The sequence below is a fragment of the Talpa occidentalis genome, unplaced genomic scaffold, assembly GCF_014898055.3.
Source record: "Talpa occidentalis isolate TD23 unplaced genomic scaffold, MPIMG_talOcc4v2.1 talOcc4.6, whole genome shotgun sequence".
NCBI classification, from domain to species: Eukaryota; Metazoa; Chordata; class Mammalia; order Eulipotyphla; family Talpidae; genus Talpa; species Talpa occidentalis.
This window is the reverse complement of record NW_023604972.1, coordinates 123,255,223-123,273,255: the sequence shown is the minus strand read 5'-3', so window position 1 is coordinate 123,273,255 and position 18,033 is coordinate 123,255,223. Positions and strand designations below refer to the sequence as shown.

The following is an 18,033-nucleotide window of genomic DNA, read 5'->3' as shown; positions in this document are numbered from 1 at the left end:
TTCTCTTCATCTATTTTTTGTTTATAAAGGCAAGAGGCAAGCAAGGAAAATGGTAACTTTAAGGGAAAGATAGATATAAAATAGAACAATTTTGAAAATTAAGAAAAGGGTGGTTTTTCAAAAGGCAGTTGAGGACCTCCCTGGTGGCACAGAGATTAAGTCTCAGTGCTATCAAGCTACCACTGTGGCATGAGTTCAATCCCCGGCCAGGGAGCTACCCACATGGCACAGAAGACCTCTCCTGTCTCACCCTCTGCTCTCCTCAGCAGTGTATTGTAATGGATCCACCTGTTCTGCTTCCTACTCTGCCTCTAGTGGATCCTCTCACCCCCTGCACCCCAGGGGTGGGGGGGTGGGGGGGTGGGGGGATGGGGGGTGGGTCCGGGAAAGCCCCACAACACGGAAGTCCCTCCAGGTCTCGGGCCACGAAGGCCGCATGAAACTGGGCTCCACTTGGGACCCGTTCCAGGGCCCCGCACGCCGTTCAGCCCAGTCCTCTCGTCCGCTACGGTGGCCGAAAAGGGCCAGGCTGGGCGATCGACGCCGCTCGGAAGCAGGCGCACGCGCAGTGCGGACTTCCCGGCTCTGGCAAGAGGCCAGCCCAGGTCCCGCCGGGAGTGGGGGTTCAGTGTCGGCCGCTTATGCGCCAGACCCACCGCACCCCGATTTCCTAGAAGGGCTGTCACCGAAGAAGCTTTTCCATTAGTTCAAAGAGGGGAGGGCCCGCCTTCCCCGGTTGCCGATTGGCCGCCGGGGCGCCGGGCCTAGTGAGGGGCGGGGCCCGGGCGCGCGCGGATTGCATCAGCGGGGCCCTTCCGGCCACGTGGCGCAGGCGCAGTGCTGCCGGCGCCCGCCGCTCTGCTTTCCTGGGGCCGGCCCAGTCGGTTCCGTCTCCTCTTCCTGCTTCGCCCATGTTGGAGGAGACGTCCAGCAGCCCTTCAGCGAAGATGGGAGGAGAGGAGAAGGCGGTGAGCGTTCTGAGTGGGGCCCGGAGGCCGGGCTGGGGCTCTCCTTGACGCCCCCGTCGCCCGGTCGGGCCCGGGGGAGAAGGAAGCTTCCCGGGCCAGCTGGGGGGGACGAGTCGGGGGCGACGATGGAGCCACTGGACGAGTCAGAGCCGGTGTGGGGAGGAATCGCCCATTCATAAAGCAAAGCAGAACTTTGCCAGACACCTCTGGGGTGCCCCTCTTTTGGCAGATGAAACTGAGACTTGGAGTCACCTCCTCAGAGACACACATCTAATTAGAAGCCGAGACAATTACAATCTAGAATCTTCGGACCCAGATTAGTATTTTTGCCTCAATTTAGGCGGGAAGAATGTTGCAGAGCCTCACTTAATCCTAAAACACTGTAGAGGCAAAGATCTCCAGGTTAAGGAAGGAAACCCTAGTCCCGAGACCACACTCAACCTACCCAAGTTTGGGTGGTTTATATTAAATGGTGGAAGCCAGATGACCCCCCCAGACACACACACACACACACACACTCTTTCTCTCTCTCTCTCTCTGAGAGGTTCCCATGAGAGAGAGAGAGGTTCTCTGAAAGAGAGAGAGAGAAATCACACCCTTCCCGGATCTGGTGCTGGAGACACGCCATATAGTTACACATGTTGATCATTTCACCTCTGAACTTTCCGTTTGGTGTCATCCATTGGTTTGGGACATGTCCAGGTCACTTTGATTCCACCGGGTCGTGTCAAGTATTTTGTCTTGCTGGGCCCTGTGCTGGGTGAGGCAGCTAGAAACACGAATAGGGTGCAGTACCTGACTTTGAGAGCCCCACAGCTGGTGTATGAGAGACAGCCATAATGGAAAACAGCCATAATGCAGGAAAACAGCCATAATGCAGTGTGATCCACCCTGAGGAGTTACAGAGAGGGTGTGCCTAACTAACTCTGCTTGGGTCCACTGTATTTGAGAGAAAGAGGGTAAGTTCACCAGATAGCCAGGCAAACCTTTCCAGGTAAAGGTAGGGGAGACAGTGAAAAGGCACACCAAGTGTGTCCTTGGGGTTGTTTGCAAGAGGTATAGCTGAGCAGGGAGTGACAACAATCAGAAGAACCTTAGACAACCAAGGATATTTGAAATTCTACACATAAAGGTTTTTAAGCAGGGAAGTGTAGTATCTGGGTTATGGTTTTAAAAATCATTATGTTTTAGTCAGACTAATTTAGTCATTCTTCCCTTTTTTTTTTTTTTTAGCATTTTGACAATAAGTTCTTATGTACCCCTAAAACACATTTCCTCCCTTTAAAATCTAGTCTACTGAAATCTCCCCTATGCATTTAAAGTCCTTAAGGCCCTAGCACTTGCTGCTGTCCTAACTGATTGGACATCTGTCAGAGCGTGCAGCTGTGTTCTTCTCCAGGAATGTCTCACTCATATGCCTTAGTTTTCCTGGAGAGAATAAGTTTGCCTGGAGTAAGGGTTGGGGCTTATGTTTAACAAAATGTTGTTAAATATAGGGTTTAACAAAATATTATGAGCACACAGGTGCTTGGTAGTGCTTGTGGAGAAACACTGCGTTAGGGTTTTTTTCCTCCTCTCTGAAAATAACTGGCTACAAATGAATATTTAGTATGTGTCCAGGTAAACCCGAATTGAGAGTCTCAGGAACAGTAAAATAAATAAAATATAAGAACTTGAACATTATCAAGTAACTTTGTTTTTAGAACTTTTTATACTTAATTGTTACTTTTTGGCAGTGGTGAACTTTACCAGCTTTCAGAATGAGTTAACACTTTTTTAAAAATTATTAAATAGATTCTAAAATAATATCCTGACAACTTTCTGGGGACAGCATGAAGGATATCATATTAGATTAAAATGTAAAACCTCCATTTCTTTTTTTTCTTACTTAGGTAAGTGCCAATGAGGAGAAGCGAAAGGAAGGGGGCAAGAAGAACAAAAAAGAAGGATCTGGGGATGGAGGACGAGCAGAGGTAAGTGTTTGAAGGCTCTGTTTAGGGAGGTTGACAGGTGGCGGTCTCAGACTAAGCCTGTGAGTAAGATTACAGGGGCTGTGGCAACAGATGGAAACATTGGGGAGAATTAGGCTTTCAAAAGCCACACAGTCAATGTGCTTCCCGAGTTTTGGCTCTAGGAGGCAGTGAAGCCTGCCTTCTGCTTCATTTTTGAAGTTGAACTGCTGTGAACTATGCTTCACTTTTTGCTTTAGTCATTGCAGTTGTTTTATTGGGGACTACAAAACTACCAGAATGCAGAAGCACAAAGGAACAGGCTTTTTAAAAGTGTACTATAGCACTATAAACTGGTTGTAAAGAACAATTTTATAAATGCTGTGTTGCAAAATTTATAATGCTTTCATTTACTTAAGGATAGTTATGTGGATGATCAAGAATAACTAAGGTTGCTTGGAGCCCTACCTAATCACTTCTTTTACGTTTTATCCAGCATATTCCACTGTAATTGGGGGTGGGGGGGGGAGGTTGGTTGTGATTTTTTTTAATTCGCAATAGAAAAATGCATGTGTTCCCTAATTTTGTTTTAGTACTTTCAGTACAACTGTACATGCTAGTCTATTGAAACATGAGAATTAGCCTGGAGATAGGAAACAGTACAATTAGAGGGCTCTTCTGAGTGGATAATTTTAAGTGCTGCACGTGGCCATGTGTGTTCCCAGTGGTCTGTCTGGCCAAGAGTGTACAGGGAGGTGCTCTCCCGGCATTGGTATACTTGTCTTGTCCCTCTTCTAAGGGCGACCTGCTGGCTTATTCTTCTCTGCAATCCCAGGGCCTCAGTAGCTGTCTGCTCAGTGAATGTCGAATAGTTCTGATTGCAAAGTGCCAAGTACATACTGAGACAAACTGCACTAAGATGCAGAGGGACACAGGGTGGGCAGGACTACAGTGCTTCTGAGTGAGCAAGGCCAGGTAGTATCCTTTGGCCTGAGAAGTTCAGCGCTGGGCTGCAGAATGATGACAGGCTCTCAACTTGGAATTAATTCATGGGTGTTTCACCATGGAGGTTTATGGACCCTGTGATAATTTAATGAAAAGATCCCAAAGAGCCATTAAAGAAAAGGTAGGGCTGCTGCAGGGGGAAATTATAAAGAGATTAGGGCTCTTCCATGTCAAAGATAAAGGGTGAGAAAGAAATGATTGAAATGAAAAGATTTTATATAAGGGGGGAAGAAAGTGCTACTCTATATGAGATAAACTTCCCATTTCCAAGAAGTTATGTTTGAACAGGCTGACAGCATAAATTTTATATTTTTTGAATTCCGCAAATATTTCTTCAAATGGGAGCCCTTCCGTCAAATGAATTTATAGTTGGTTAGGTAAGAATTATCAATGGACTTATAGCCTGACCAACTACAGAGCATCCCTTGGACAAGATTGAAACAAAATAGAAAAGCCGGCTAGTTGTTTTTATTTGTAGTTATAAGATCATTTACTTAAAAGAGACCTTAAGAGAACATCTTAAAAGAAAAAAAATCACCTTATACAAATAACAGCAAAATGATAATGATTTCCATTCAGGATTTTGACAGCCCACCCAGATCTTTATGATGTTATTTATACTTTGCTGTTTGTTTTTAAATTTTTTCAAGTAAAAACTTTAAGAGGGAAGCATTTACTTTCTTCTTTCACTTTCATGCAGAACAAGGTTAAGGTAATACCTGGTGATTTGAGCAATCTCTTTACTGTGTTGAATTGATAATCATAGTTTGTGTGTTATTTTTCTTTCTTTCCCTTTTCTGAAAAGGAAAAGCAAGTGTTTGCTGAATATGTCTTTCCTCCTTTGTGTCTTGCAGTTGGATCCTTGGCCTGAATATATTAACACACGTCTTGAGATGTACAATAAACTAAAAGCAGAACATGATTCCATTCTGGCAGAAAGGGCAGAAAAAGCCAGCAAGCCAATTAAAATTACTTTGCCGGATGGTAAACAGGTTGACGGGGCATCCTGGAAAACCACACCGTACCAAATCGCTTGTGGAATTAGGTAGATGGGACCTTCTATTGTTTGTGACCAAACTTTCTTTTATTATCTTGCCACCTTTTAACCTCATAATGTTTTTATGTGTCTACTTAATGTTTTTAACATGTTTAATTTACCTCATTTGGGATTTTTAAAATCCAAAATTATGTGGAGCTTGGTAGTCTTTATTCAATGTTAATTTCTGAAAGAGTTCACTTTTTGTCTTCTCTTATGAAGAATTTTATACACTAGGTTTCTTCTTTGTTCACAAATGTCACAAAACCAAATAGATAATGTTTCACCTATTTAGACTTAAATACCTAAGTTTTGAAGTTAAAAATGAAGGTGAATTATTTCAGATGTGGAAAGTTAAACTAATATATGACACAAGAAAAAGCAATACTATTTTTTTTAATCCATAGAAAGGTGCTATCTAATCTTAAAACTTGTAATTGCACTTAGAAGAAGTTATTTCAAGTAACTGAGAATTAGATGTATATTAGTAGAGTAAATGCTTTCTTAATCTGATAGAATAGAAATCAATAGTTGGTATGTTTGCTAGAAACTAATAAAGTTGGGAATATGTATTGGTGCCTATATTTTATATCAGGTGTTGGCAAACTGGCCAGAGCTGGTCCAAACTACTCTGCCCATGCGCTTTCCCCTCTAGGGATTCCTTGTACGCTTGTTGTTGTTTGACATCTCATCCCCAGATGATAGTTTTATTGTCTACATTGTATTGGGTGTCTAGAAGTCCTTTTTATCCACATTATTTAAAAGGTCTTATTGATTAGTCCTTTATGTTACCTATATATTTGTTTAAGTAATATCATCTTAGGCATTTATAGATTTTCTGAAGTTAGCATTGCCGCTCAAAGAAAATACTGCTTAGATTTCAAGTAGGAGGAAGAGAGAGAAGTTATTTTGTAACTTTCCTTTTTTTCATTTGGCATCTAAATAGTTTGGCTTTGTGAGAAACTTTGAAGAAAGTAAAAGTTAATCAAAACACAGGAAATTTATTATTGCTTGTTCAACCAAGTTACCATGTCTGCTTAAATAAGAATTGAGTGACAAATAATAGTGTTTTGAATTGCATGTTTTAGATTTTGTTCCTTTTTCCATCTTATTTCAGAAGAGACACATACATACTCATATAGTGTCTATTTTCCTGTTCTTATTCTCAAATGTTGTGCTACAGAATACTCTTTTAGAGTCTTGTGTTTCTAAACCTATCTGTATTTTTTAAGTCAAGGCTTGGCTGACAACACCGTTATTGCGAAAGTGAATAAGGCTGTTTGGGACCTAGACCGTCCACTGGAGGAAGACTGTACCTTGGAGCTTCTCAAGTTTGAGGATGAAGAAGCTCAAGCAGTAAGTTTTCCTTCAGTATTTGTTGAATTTCAAATGAAGAATCACATTTTCAGTATTCCAGTCAATGTCACTGCCAGTGGGTGGCTAAAGTTTATGGATATCCCATTGTCTTATTTGGTATCTTCATTTTGTTTTTTATTTAGGGAACATAATGAAAATATTTGCCCTCTAAAATTAGGAGATGGAGTTGAATAAATTCATTTTCACTTCTACATGCTCAAATGGGGACTATGTTCTGAGAGTTTTATTAAACTTTGATTTAGCAAGTAAAAATTGTGTTCTATAGTATTAATCAACACTTCAGCAAGATGCATTTGTTTAACAAATATATTTGAACAAATATATTTGCCTGTAGTGGACAGTTTTTCTTATGTTAAAATGCTGATCTGCTTAAAATACAATAAAAATCAGCCTGCATTTGATGGCACGGTTTCCTCATTTCTCCATGACTACAAGCCACAAAAAATACTGTGTTTCAGTGATGATGGTTGCTGTACTTATGTGTGTGAATCAGTGGTTTTCAGATATATTCTAGACTCTTTAAGTTTTAAATCAGAACTTCAAAAATCATTACTAATAAATCTTTAAAATGTTGTGTTGTATATATCCAGACTCATCAGAATCATCAGATTAAACCAAGTGCTGCCATTGATTTCAGTCTCCTTATGTTTGTCCTTATGTTTTACAATTGTATTGTGTGATCAAGTTGCACCACCTTAGTTGTTTAGGGTCAATAAGAAAAACAATGTGATTCTTAAGAGATGCTCCAAGCCAAGTAGAGGGCAGAATCCCGTGCTTGGCATGCAGTGCTATGGGCTGTGGACTCTGAAGACCCTGTGGCAGTAATGTTAATAAGACCATCACACTGTGGGTGAGAAATCCAGATGATTTCTAAGATACAAATATAATTTAGTGATTAGAACAAGTTATTTTGGCTCTGAATCACACTGCAGTTTATAGATCTGTACATTTTGATTTTTATCTCTTGGATTTAGTCATAATAAATTTCATAGATCGCTTGCAGATAAATCATTTTCATTTACAAGTTGTTTGCCCACTTAAACCATCCCTTTTTTCTTTGGATTTTCAGGTATATTGGCACTCTAGTGCTCACATAATGGGTGAGGCCATGGAAAGAGTATATGGTGGATGTTTGTGTTATGGACCACCAATAGAAAATGGATTCTATTATGACATGTACCTTGAGGAAGGGTGAGTTATGTGACTAAAGAAAATTAAATCTGAATTACATTATTTTTAAAGATATCTCAATAAACAAGCTTATTGCATCATAGTCACAAAGTATTCCCCCTATCAAAACGTGAAATGTTGTAGTAGCATATGAAGTTGTAGACACTTGGAAGATAACTTTGGTCTAAACTGATGGAAGTGGAACCCTGAGGTATACTAGAGAAGAACAAGTTAAGTTGGTCCTCTCCTCTTCTGGAAACCTGGTTATAGGGATAGTTGACTAGAGGGAACTATATCGATAACTGAAGTAAATGCCCCTGAAAATAGAGCGATAACTTATGAAAAGTATTTAGTTTATAATTCAGTATATGAGGCAAAAGTCTAATTTTTTTTATATATTAAAACCCTTGAGGTATTCTAAAGAATCGTTCCTCCAAACTGCAGTTGAGAGTAGAGTGGAATGGACGGAAGAAGATTAATTATACTTTCTTTCCCTTCAGGGGTGTGTCCAGCAATGATTTCTCTTCTTTGGAGACTTTATGTAAGAAAATCATTAAAGAAAAACAAGCCTTTGAAAGATTGGAAGTTAAGAAAGAAACTTTGTTGGAAATGTTCAAGGTAAATTGAACGAGAACATGGCCTCCACTCACAGCACTGTTAATATCACTTGAAGTTGTCCCACTGGGGTGTAGTGTACTAAGTGGAAGCTTATTCTATTCTTTAGAAAAATTTTAACAGTTTTCAAAACATGAAACATTGACATATTCAGGCAATGCTTTGAAAAGTTGTATTTCTGAGTTACATTTTAGCTATAGTATTTAGAGGTACAAGTCGAAGGGGAGTTTTTTTGAAGAATACTTTTTCCTATTTTCAGTACAACAAGTTCAAATGCCGGATATTGAATGAGAAAGTGAATACTCCCACTACCACAGTTTATAGGTGAGAAAATCAAAGATCATTAAATGCATGTGGTGTCTGTGTCATTTTAAGTCTTTGTTAAAATTCCTTTCTTTCTATCCTTAGGTGTGGTCCCTTGATAGATCTCTGCCGGGGTCCACATGTCAGACATACTGGCAAAATTAAGACTTTAAAAATACACAAAGTAAGCAATGCATCTTCAAAGATTCTGTCTATAAATAGATTTTTCTGCTATAGATAAATGTTTAAGTTTTTATTGGTTTCTTCTCTTTGCTACCATTTTTCTCTTGCATATGTAAGGGTGAATTTTTTTCCTTCTGCTGCCTACCGTCTCAGTGCTAAATGTCGTTAGTCCTTTTTAATTCAAGTTCTCTCAAAGAGTGACTGATATATTTGTCATTGGTCATCAGAGCACACAGGGATGTGGGGTTGGGGGCCTAAAATCATAGTCATCGGCCATCACTGCTCTACAAATCTTGAGTCTCTGTAGGGGTATGTGCTTTTTAACCACAATTAAACCTGCCAGTTTTATAGTAGCTCATAAATACTTTATGGATGATTATTAAAATGCACTTTAAATCTTAGTAATTGGGTCATTTCGAGATTTTTTGGGGGGTTTATTTTCCTTTTTGATCATGAAGTTGTGGTTGAGCTGGTCTTTGAGGGAAGTAAACAGCTTCATGCTGTGGAGGGAGCACAGCTCTTCTAGCAAGGCCTCAAAGCAGCTGGGAGGTGTTTACTAAGTATGCACTTGTGGTGCCACTTTTATGGTCATGAGGACTAATAGGAGTGTCACTAATAAAGTGTCTGAGAAATGACATTTAACTCTTAAAATAAGTGAGATACTTACATATTTCAATATTGTTTTTTGGTTAATGCTTGTTTTCAGAATTCCTCTACGTACTGGGAAGGTAAAGCAGATATGGAGACACTCCAGAGAATTTATGGCATTTCATTTCCGGATCCTAAAATGTTGAAGGAGTGGGAGAAGTTCCAAGAGGAAGCTAAAAACCGAGATCATCGGAAAATTGGGAGGGTATGTTTAAAATGAACAGTAATGTATCTAGACTGACTTTTCTTCATTTTCATTTGAAATTTAGCTGCAATAACTAGATGCAGCTATGTAACGTGTGATCTACTGACTGATTATTCACATTATCTTTTCTGGAGTGTGGTCAATACCACACAAATTCATTTTAATTTCTTCTTTTATTGAGAACAAATGTTGTTGACCTATCATATTCTGTAAAAGAAGTATTGCAGCTTTTCATAGAGCTGGGAAATAGCTTGGAAATTGCCTAGTCTTATTGACTTAAAGATGTGGAAGCTGAGTCCTAGATTTACTCTGCTGTTGCCCAAGATGATAAATGAGTTATGGGTGGATGCTATGAGGTCATTTCCTTTCTCCCTCTACCCCTGAATATTTTCTAAACTGGAAGTTAGGTTTAATAAAAACATTCCCTTCTGAAACTGTTCACTCTGTGCTAAGTGCTTTTGGCTATAGGGTATAAAGCTTCAACATAAGGCAGCATGACTGTCTGAAATAAGTTCTAGCAGTAAGGAAACGAGGCAGCCCTTGTTGGTCCCCTCCGTGAGGACTTGGGCATTTAGAGGGGACACTTTTACTGTGACCCAAACTCAGTCACCTTCCTCCCCATTTTCTCTTCATTATCATTTCTTTTTTCCAGTCTCCTTTCTGCTGTTCCTACTTCTCAGGAAAAAGGGAAAACAGATCTTGGAGCTTTGAAAAAGTAAAAATAGAGGAGGCCCTGCTATGGGTAGTGGAGAGAGTTGGGCCCCTGTTTCATGTCACTCTTGGGTAAACTTGACTGTGTTCAGCAATGTAACAGGCAGAGGACATACTTGTGCTGAGTAGTAGATCAGCTGCAACTCTGTGCCATTAAATTGTATAGCAGAGTGTAAACATGTTTTCTTTCACGCAGGAGAGTGGGACAAACTAAAATATGAGACATCGTGACTGTATTCTGAACTCAAGAACACAAGTTTATGTTGATGTTTTATGTCTCTATAAACATTCTTTGCTTTTTTTTTTTTTTTTCTAATCCTAGGACCAGGAATTGTATTTCTTCCATGAACTCAGCCCCGGAAGTTGCTTTTTCCTGCCAAAGGGAGCGTACATTTATAATACACTAATGGAATTCATCAGGGTAACCCATATTCATTCTTTTCTTATGTAGATTTAGGACCTGTGTTGACTTTATTAAATAAGGTCTGATTAAAGGAAAGATAACTTGTATTTGAGATGAAACATTTAAAAGGATAAATAAAAATGGAAGTTTGGCGTCTCTTAAAACATTTAAAAAATTCTTCCTAATCCTGATTTTGTCCGCATATGTGGGTGTGTACACAGGAAAGAACTTGACCTAGCACCTGGGACCCTTTATATAGGAGCTGTGTGAGCCTTTGACCCTTCATTTGTATTTTCTTGAAAAAACAAGTTAGTTTTTACATTGCTTTTTCTTTTCTTTATGAATTATGAAGTACATGTTTATAGAGACTAGTACCACCAACATCTGTGTACTCACCACCTAATCTAGCGCATACTTACATTGGACTATGAGCACTTCAGACATTTATTGAAGTAAAGTAATCCGTATACTGGACACTGGTGTAAAAGTTTCTCCACTATAGCAAATCTTGCTGCAGTGGCATTGTTTTCACAACCCTCTTATGTATGTGAGCATGGCTTTCCTCTTTGGTGTACATCTCTCAGTGGAATTGCTCGATCATTCTTTATGTGCATCTTATTTTGACTAGCTCGTAAATGCGTAATTGCCCTTTAAAATTTTATTCCTTCTGGAAGTGTGACCATTTACTTAACCACACGTGCTTTTTTTCCCTAACAGAGTGAATATAGAAAACGAGGATTCCAGGAGGTGGTCACCCCAAACATCTACAACAGCCGACTCTGGATGACCTCAGGCCACTGGCAGCACTACAGCGATAATATGTTCTCCTTTGAGGTGGAGAAGGAGCTGTTTGCTCTGAAACCCATGAACTGCCCGGGACACTGGTATTCAGCGACTTTGAGTTTCTATCAAAGATTTTTCCATCGTGCATGAGTCCTAGATGGCTTCCCCTCCTTTGAAAGGATCTTTGTTAAAGATAAATTGTGTCATCAGAAAGTATTTAAATGCAACATTTGTGATATTATATCTTGCCTGCCTGATTAGATCCTCAGATCTGTAGACATTGACGAATGGTGCTGGGGTGATGTCAGTGAACAGGCAGGATAAAACAGGGAGATGAACGTGGGGCACAGTGCATTCTCGGGGAGTGGGGAGGCGGTTGTTTTTTAAGAGAAATGTATTCTGTCAAAACCTACTGCTAATGAATTGACATCTCTGAAAAATCTACCTTACCTTGAGGCTGTTGTGCTTTCTATGTCTTTGAAAGCTGGGTGAAGAACCTTTGGGAGACAATTAGGGGGAGCTATGACTGCGGTAGCTCATTGTCCACAGGTCCTCATAGCAAGGCCTCTAGCAGAGGAAGTGAGAAAGGAATCTCCACAAGGATACTCAGTTGTAGGTCAGGGAAGCAACCTAATTCCTTGAGTTTTCCCTAATATTTTTAAAAATTTCTGAAGTACCTGCAGACTAACAGGAAACTGAGGCACTTTTGGAGCAATAAGAACATAATAGACTTTAGCTTCCAGTGCTATAAGTGGTTTAGGTATAACTTAAGATTTCAAAAATATATTCATAAGCCTTAAAGACAGTCCTCAGATTTGACTCCAGACTTAATGGGAATAAACTTTTTATTCTTTTCTGGTTATAGTTGGTTATTACATTTGCTGTTTCATTCATGCAAGGGCATATACTGAAGCCCAGAATTTGAAAAATGTTGCTTGTATGGACAACTAGAATCAATAGCTTTTAGCCAGCCCTTCATACTACTACTAGGGAAGCAGTTTTATTTAGTGAAACTAAATAACAGTGGATTTTACTTTTCTCTTTTCGCCAGCCTTATGTTTGATCATCGGCCAAGATCCTGGCGAGAGTTGCCTCTGCGACTAGCAGATTTTGGGGTACTTCACAGAAATGAGCTCTCAGGCGCCCTCACAGGACTCACCCGAGTACGAAGATTCCAACAGGATGATGCACATATATTCTGTGCCATAGAGCAGGTATGAGAATATAGGATTAAATACTTGGAAAGAAGTAGTTAAGACAGTCAAGGAAAATGATTCATGCCCTTTTTTTTTTTTCCATTTAAAGATTGAGGATGAAATAAAGGGTTGTTTGGATTTTCTGCGCACAGTATATAGCATATTTGGATTTTCTTTTAAACTTAACCTGTCTACTCGCCCAGAAAAATTCCTCGGAGATATTGAAGTATGGAATCAAGCTGAGAAAGTAAGTGGTGTTTTCTGCATGCCTGAGTACTGTTCGACTAAAATTGCCCTGTTCAGCCATGTAAGAAAGCCAAACCTCTTTACATGGATAAAAGCAAAAGAAAATTAGAAATGATTCCTAGGTTTGTCAGCTACTTTTTTTCTATATGATTTTGTATTTTAGAAATGGTTGCATGTTTTTTTCAGTTATCAAGCTATAACAATTACAAAGTATTGGTATATGAATATGTTTAGGTAGGCAAATTTATAAAACAGAGAATAGTGACCCATGAAAGTAATTACAGTATTTTTAGTCTCAAATTAGACTTGAAGAAGGGAAGTTTCAGATGAACAAAATTTTAAGTGATTTTAATTTATTCTCAGCAACTTGAAAACAGTCTGAATGAATTTGGAGAAAAGTGGGAGTTAAACCCTGGAGATGGAGCTTTCTATGGTCCAAAGGTCAGTGCCAAAGTATATGTGAATAATATGGTTTTTATTATTGGGTGAAGAAGTATAAGAAGAAAAAAGGAAAATTAACCTTAATACCACTGTTGAGTTCAGCTCTAATATGGACAGCATCTTACAATAACCAATCTTTGCTTCTTAGATTGACATACAAATTAAAGATGCAATCGGTCGCTACCATCAGTGTGCAACGATTCAGTTGGATTTTCAGTTGCCCATCAGATTTAATCTTACTTTTGTAAGGTGAGTTTTTAGTGTCTGCTCTGAATGTTATTGTTCAGGGACATATAAAGGAATATATATGTACTAAGTATGTACACACACACACACACATATTTACAGCAAAACAAATTGTTTTTTTCTCTCTAGCCATGATGGTGATGATAAGAAAAGGCCAGTGATTGTCCACAGGGCCATCTTGGGGTCAGTAGAAAGAATGATTGCTATCCTCACTGAAAACTATGGCGGCAAATGGTAATTTTTGTTATCATCTTCTGGTGTAAACTGGACAGTGTAAATTTGTTAGAAATGTTTACTCTAATTTTGTCCTGCAGTGAAAAGGGAGAATGATTCCAATTAGTCATCTTAATTACTGATAAGTGCTCAGTAAAATATTAGGAACCACAATCTGAAGCCCCAATTTTTTTAGTTTTAATAGTACTTATTTGTTATGAGTAATTATTTTTATCCTAGAACTTGATTTGCTCGAGTAGTATGTAACACTTTCTCATTATGATTTTCCTTACAAGATCATTTTCTGCACCTTATAGTCTCTATCTTTAAATGGCTTTGCATGCTTTAGGAAAGGAGGCGTAGACTTAGTCTGAGGAGTAGACTAAGAAATGTGCCATCCCTGTTGAGGGAAAGTGCCCAAATCCACATTAAATGTTTGATTTCTTCAAAAGGCCCTTCTGGCTGTCTCCTCGTCAGGTAATGGTAGTTCCAGTGGGACCAACATGTGATGAATATGCCCAGAAGGTAAGTCTGACTTACCTTAGGTATGACTCTTCTCTAAATGTAGTATCTGTTGTTCAGCTTTTTAATTCTCTTAAGTGATACATGTATATTCTTGGCAAATCAAGCTGTTGGGATGAAGAAAAATGTTACTATTTTCAAAAAACCTGAACAGATTGTATTACTTCTTAATGCTTTTCTGTGTTGTTCCATGAGCAGAAGACATCATTTGGATAGTGTTTTTGTATTATACTTGTGTATTTAGCATTTAGTATTAGCAAATAGTGACTAGCAAATGCCTTATATGACATGTAAGTCCAAATGCATAATGCAGTTTAAATTGCTTTTTGACTCAAGGAGTAATTTTACTTTCTAATACAAATTTCTTCAGTTATTTGAAACTCTTCAGGTTAACATCATGACAGACCAAGGTTTTGCCTTGCTCACCAAAAGCTAACTTACTAACAAATGTATAGTACTAATTCATATTTCACACCTTTTAAGGACTTGAACAATCTGTACTGCTATAGTTATAATTCCATGCTAAGGAATTTCAAATCAGTAAAAGTTGTGTTATGAAAAAATACTGTTTCAGGATTATATGTTAAAAGTAATAATTAAAACAGGCAAAAATCTGAAAATCAGTGGACAATATTGTAACATCAAAACTATTGTTTCCAGATCAGGATAAATTCACTTGCATTGTAACTGTCTTTAACAAAATGTGGGGCCTCCCTGGTGGCTTGGGGGGTTAAGTCTCAGTACTATCAACCTGTCAGCAGCCACTGCAGCACACAGGCCTGGCAATTTATTCTTTCAAGTAGTTGAAGGTGTAGTCTTGACATTCCAGTACTGTGCAAAGAATGCTTATGAAATACATGTTATATAAAATCCCAATAGGTTCATTGGTTAATGATCACTAAAAAAGCATGTGAACCTAATAATGACATAAAATGCTTCACTTAGATCTTTTTGTCATGTTAGTGGTAATTGGTTGGTAAGCAGATAAAAAATTTAATCTGGGGCTTCCCTGGTGCCCTAGTGCTCAAGTCTCAGCACTATTACCACTACGGCCTGAGTTTGATCCCCTGGCCAGGAAGCTGACCCACATATGGCACAGCAGACCTCTCCTGTCTCACCCACTGCTCCCCTCAGCAGTGTATTTCAGTAGTTCCACCTGTTCTGCTCCCCATTCTTGTCTCTGGTGAATCCTCTTACCCTGTGCACCTCTGGCCTGTACCCCTGTTCTACACAAAAATTAATCTGGTTTTTTCATTTATAATTAATAAAGTTTAATCTATTGCTGCTTCTTTGGAATGGAAAAATACTGAAAACATTGTTTTCTTAATATACAAGGACTTAAGACAGTAAAGTGAAACTAGTAATTGGCAGGGAATAATATATAATGTAGTTTGCAAACTGTCAATTCCTAGAAATTTATTTCAAGAAATCCTGATTTGATCTTAAATTGCTAACTCCTTCTTTTGCATCCTTCATTTAATCAATTTTCTTTTAATGAAAAAGGAAACCACTGTTCAGAAAGTGGGGGGGAACCCCTTATTTTATGTCTCACCTGATTTTTCTTTCGTATTTGAATTAATCTTGTAGAAGTCTGTTTAACTCAGTCATTGTATGCACAGCTATTGTTTTATTACTTGTATTCTATTCTGAAGGGATATAAAGTTTGGGCTATCAACTTTTCATTTTAAAAAATATTGAATGTATAATTGGCAGCAGTGAGTAGATTCATGTTACCAACTTGTTGTCTATATGAAGGATTGGAAATATGTTCTCTATTAGACTAGACATCCATCTGTGGATGTTATATGTAGACTGATAATTCATTTCCAGGAAGCCATATAGGGAAGGTGAAATGTTTATAAAGGAATTTCTTTTTTATTATAATGTATGTTTTAAGAGCTGATTACCTGATTTCTGATTTTTAAGTCTTTTCTAAAACGTCTCTTAAGAGCAGAATAGGTTATTTTGATTTTTTAAAATGTGGAGCGAAGTTATAAATTAATATTAGCTTCAGTATACCTGTTGCATTCTTTTTTTAGCACTCACATGGTTATCCAAATTGTATGTTAAATAAAATCATTCAGGTTCAAAATATAATTCTAATTTCAGATCTGAAAAATGTTGTGTCTTCATTTAAATAGGTACGGCAGCAATTCCATGATGCTAAATTCATGGCGGACATCGATCTGGATCCTGGCTGTACATTAAATAAAAAGATCAGAAACGCACAGTTAGCCCAATATAATTTCATCCTAGGTAAGAGAGAAAATTTGCCAAACTTTAGGCAAATACTAAAATCTTGATGCTTTTAGGTATAAGAGAATTGGTCATCAGTTTAGTTCCTTCTATATTTGATTCTTAACCTATAAAGTTTGTTCGTTTGATGTCACAAAGATTTGTCTAAAATTTTCTCCCCTTCTCCGCCTATTTTTTATATACTAAATAGGTATTAAGTTGGTTGAATTTAGTGATTCAATAAGCACAGCAGTTACAGGCATTGCAGCATGGTTTCCAATGAATAAATTTTTCAATAGGCTACAGAACTGTACATGGTCAGCAATATATTTTAATTAATCTAGCTACAGTGTAGCTTTTGGGTCCTAGGATCTTTTCTATTTGAATGACCAATAAGAATCTTTCCATCTAACTAAGTTTTGTATCTTTCGTTTTAGTTGTTGGTGAAAAAGAGAAAACTAGTGGCACCGTTAATATTCGCACAAGAGATAATAAAGTGCATGGAGAGCGCACTATTTCAGAAACCATTGAGAGGCTGCAGCAGCTAAAGCAGTCCCGCAACAAACAGGCGGAAGAAGAATTTTAATGAAGAACTTCGCCCATATTGGCTGAATGTAAAAGACTGAACTGTGTTTCCATAGTACTAACTTTGTACCATGGGAAATACCATTTTATTCTGAATTTGGAATAGTTTTGCAAAATCTACATAGGTAGCTACATAGGTTAACAAGGGGCTCAACCTTTTGATCTAGACAGGTATTAGACAATGTATACTTGAAGGATATAATTAAAAGAGATGCATTAAAATGATTGTACTCCTTAAATATCTGAGCCCTGGCGATAAAACATGAGGAATGTGGGAGAACGTTTTACGAATTGAATGCAGTTGAATAAATTCTTCAAATTTAATTCAGGTAAAAGAAAAATTAGATTTATTGTGTAAAAATAAAAACTTTCGTTGATGTATGTGTCATGACTATTCATTGCATACACTCTCCTACTTGGAACAAATTGCATGATTTAAATGATAAAAGATGGGCAATGGGGGGCAAATCTACAGTGTTTACTACTCTCACACCATAGTCTGAGCTGAATGCCTGCTTCTCAGTATTCACAGTGTAACATCTTTTACCGAGATAATAATTTGTGGATGCAAACCTTTTAAAACAAAGCCCACCACTGATATAATAGGGTAGATTTGCACACATTTTTAAGACAAAGTTTATCTCTCCAAAAGAATATATATGTATAAGGCAGACTGCCTTAGTCAATAGAATCCTTTGTTACACAGATTGCTGGTAAAGGGTGAATTTTAAATTATTCTGTCAGCGTTTAGTGATTGTGAGAACATTAAAAAATATATTCTTTATGTGGATATAGAATACTTTCTCTTTAATATCATTAATAGAAGACAACACCTTGTCAATTTTCTAATAACCTCAAGAACTTGTTTGCAAAAGTCACTTCAAAATTAAGCCATTTTGCATAGATTGAACCATGCTTTCATTAAAGAGATAAGATCTTTAATCATAGGGATTTTAAACTTCATAATTGAGCCTTGCTTATGACTCTGAAGAC

The 18,033-nt window shown here is 38.1% G+C and overlaps 1 protein-coding gene across 1 annotated transcript; it reads left to right on the top strand.

Annotated features, from left to right (window-relative positions):
- The first annotated feature begins 824 nt into the window (after positions 1-824).
- On the top strand, positions 825-17,651 carry TARS1 (threonyl-tRNA synthetase 1). Its single transcript, XM_037529423.2, has 19 exons — positions 825-968; positions 2,861-2,941; positions 4,777-4,967; positions 6,191-6,314; positions 7,405-7,526; positions 8,006-8,123; positions 8,380-8,444; positions 8,529-8,607; positions 9,313-9,459; positions 10,493-10,591; positions 11,291-11,457; positions 12,408-12,570; positions 12,662-12,799; positions 13,162-13,239; positions 13,388-13,488; positions 13,615-13,719; positions 14,151-14,223; positions 16,362-16,476; positions 16,893-17,651. The coding sequence occupies exons 1-19, from the start codon at positions 912-914 to the stop codon at positions 17,039-17,041; spliced, it is 2,172 nt and encodes a 723-aa protein (XP_037385320.1). The 5' UTR covers positions 825-911; the 3' UTR covers positions 17,042-17,651.
- Positions 17,652-18,033: the final 382 nt, after the last annotated feature.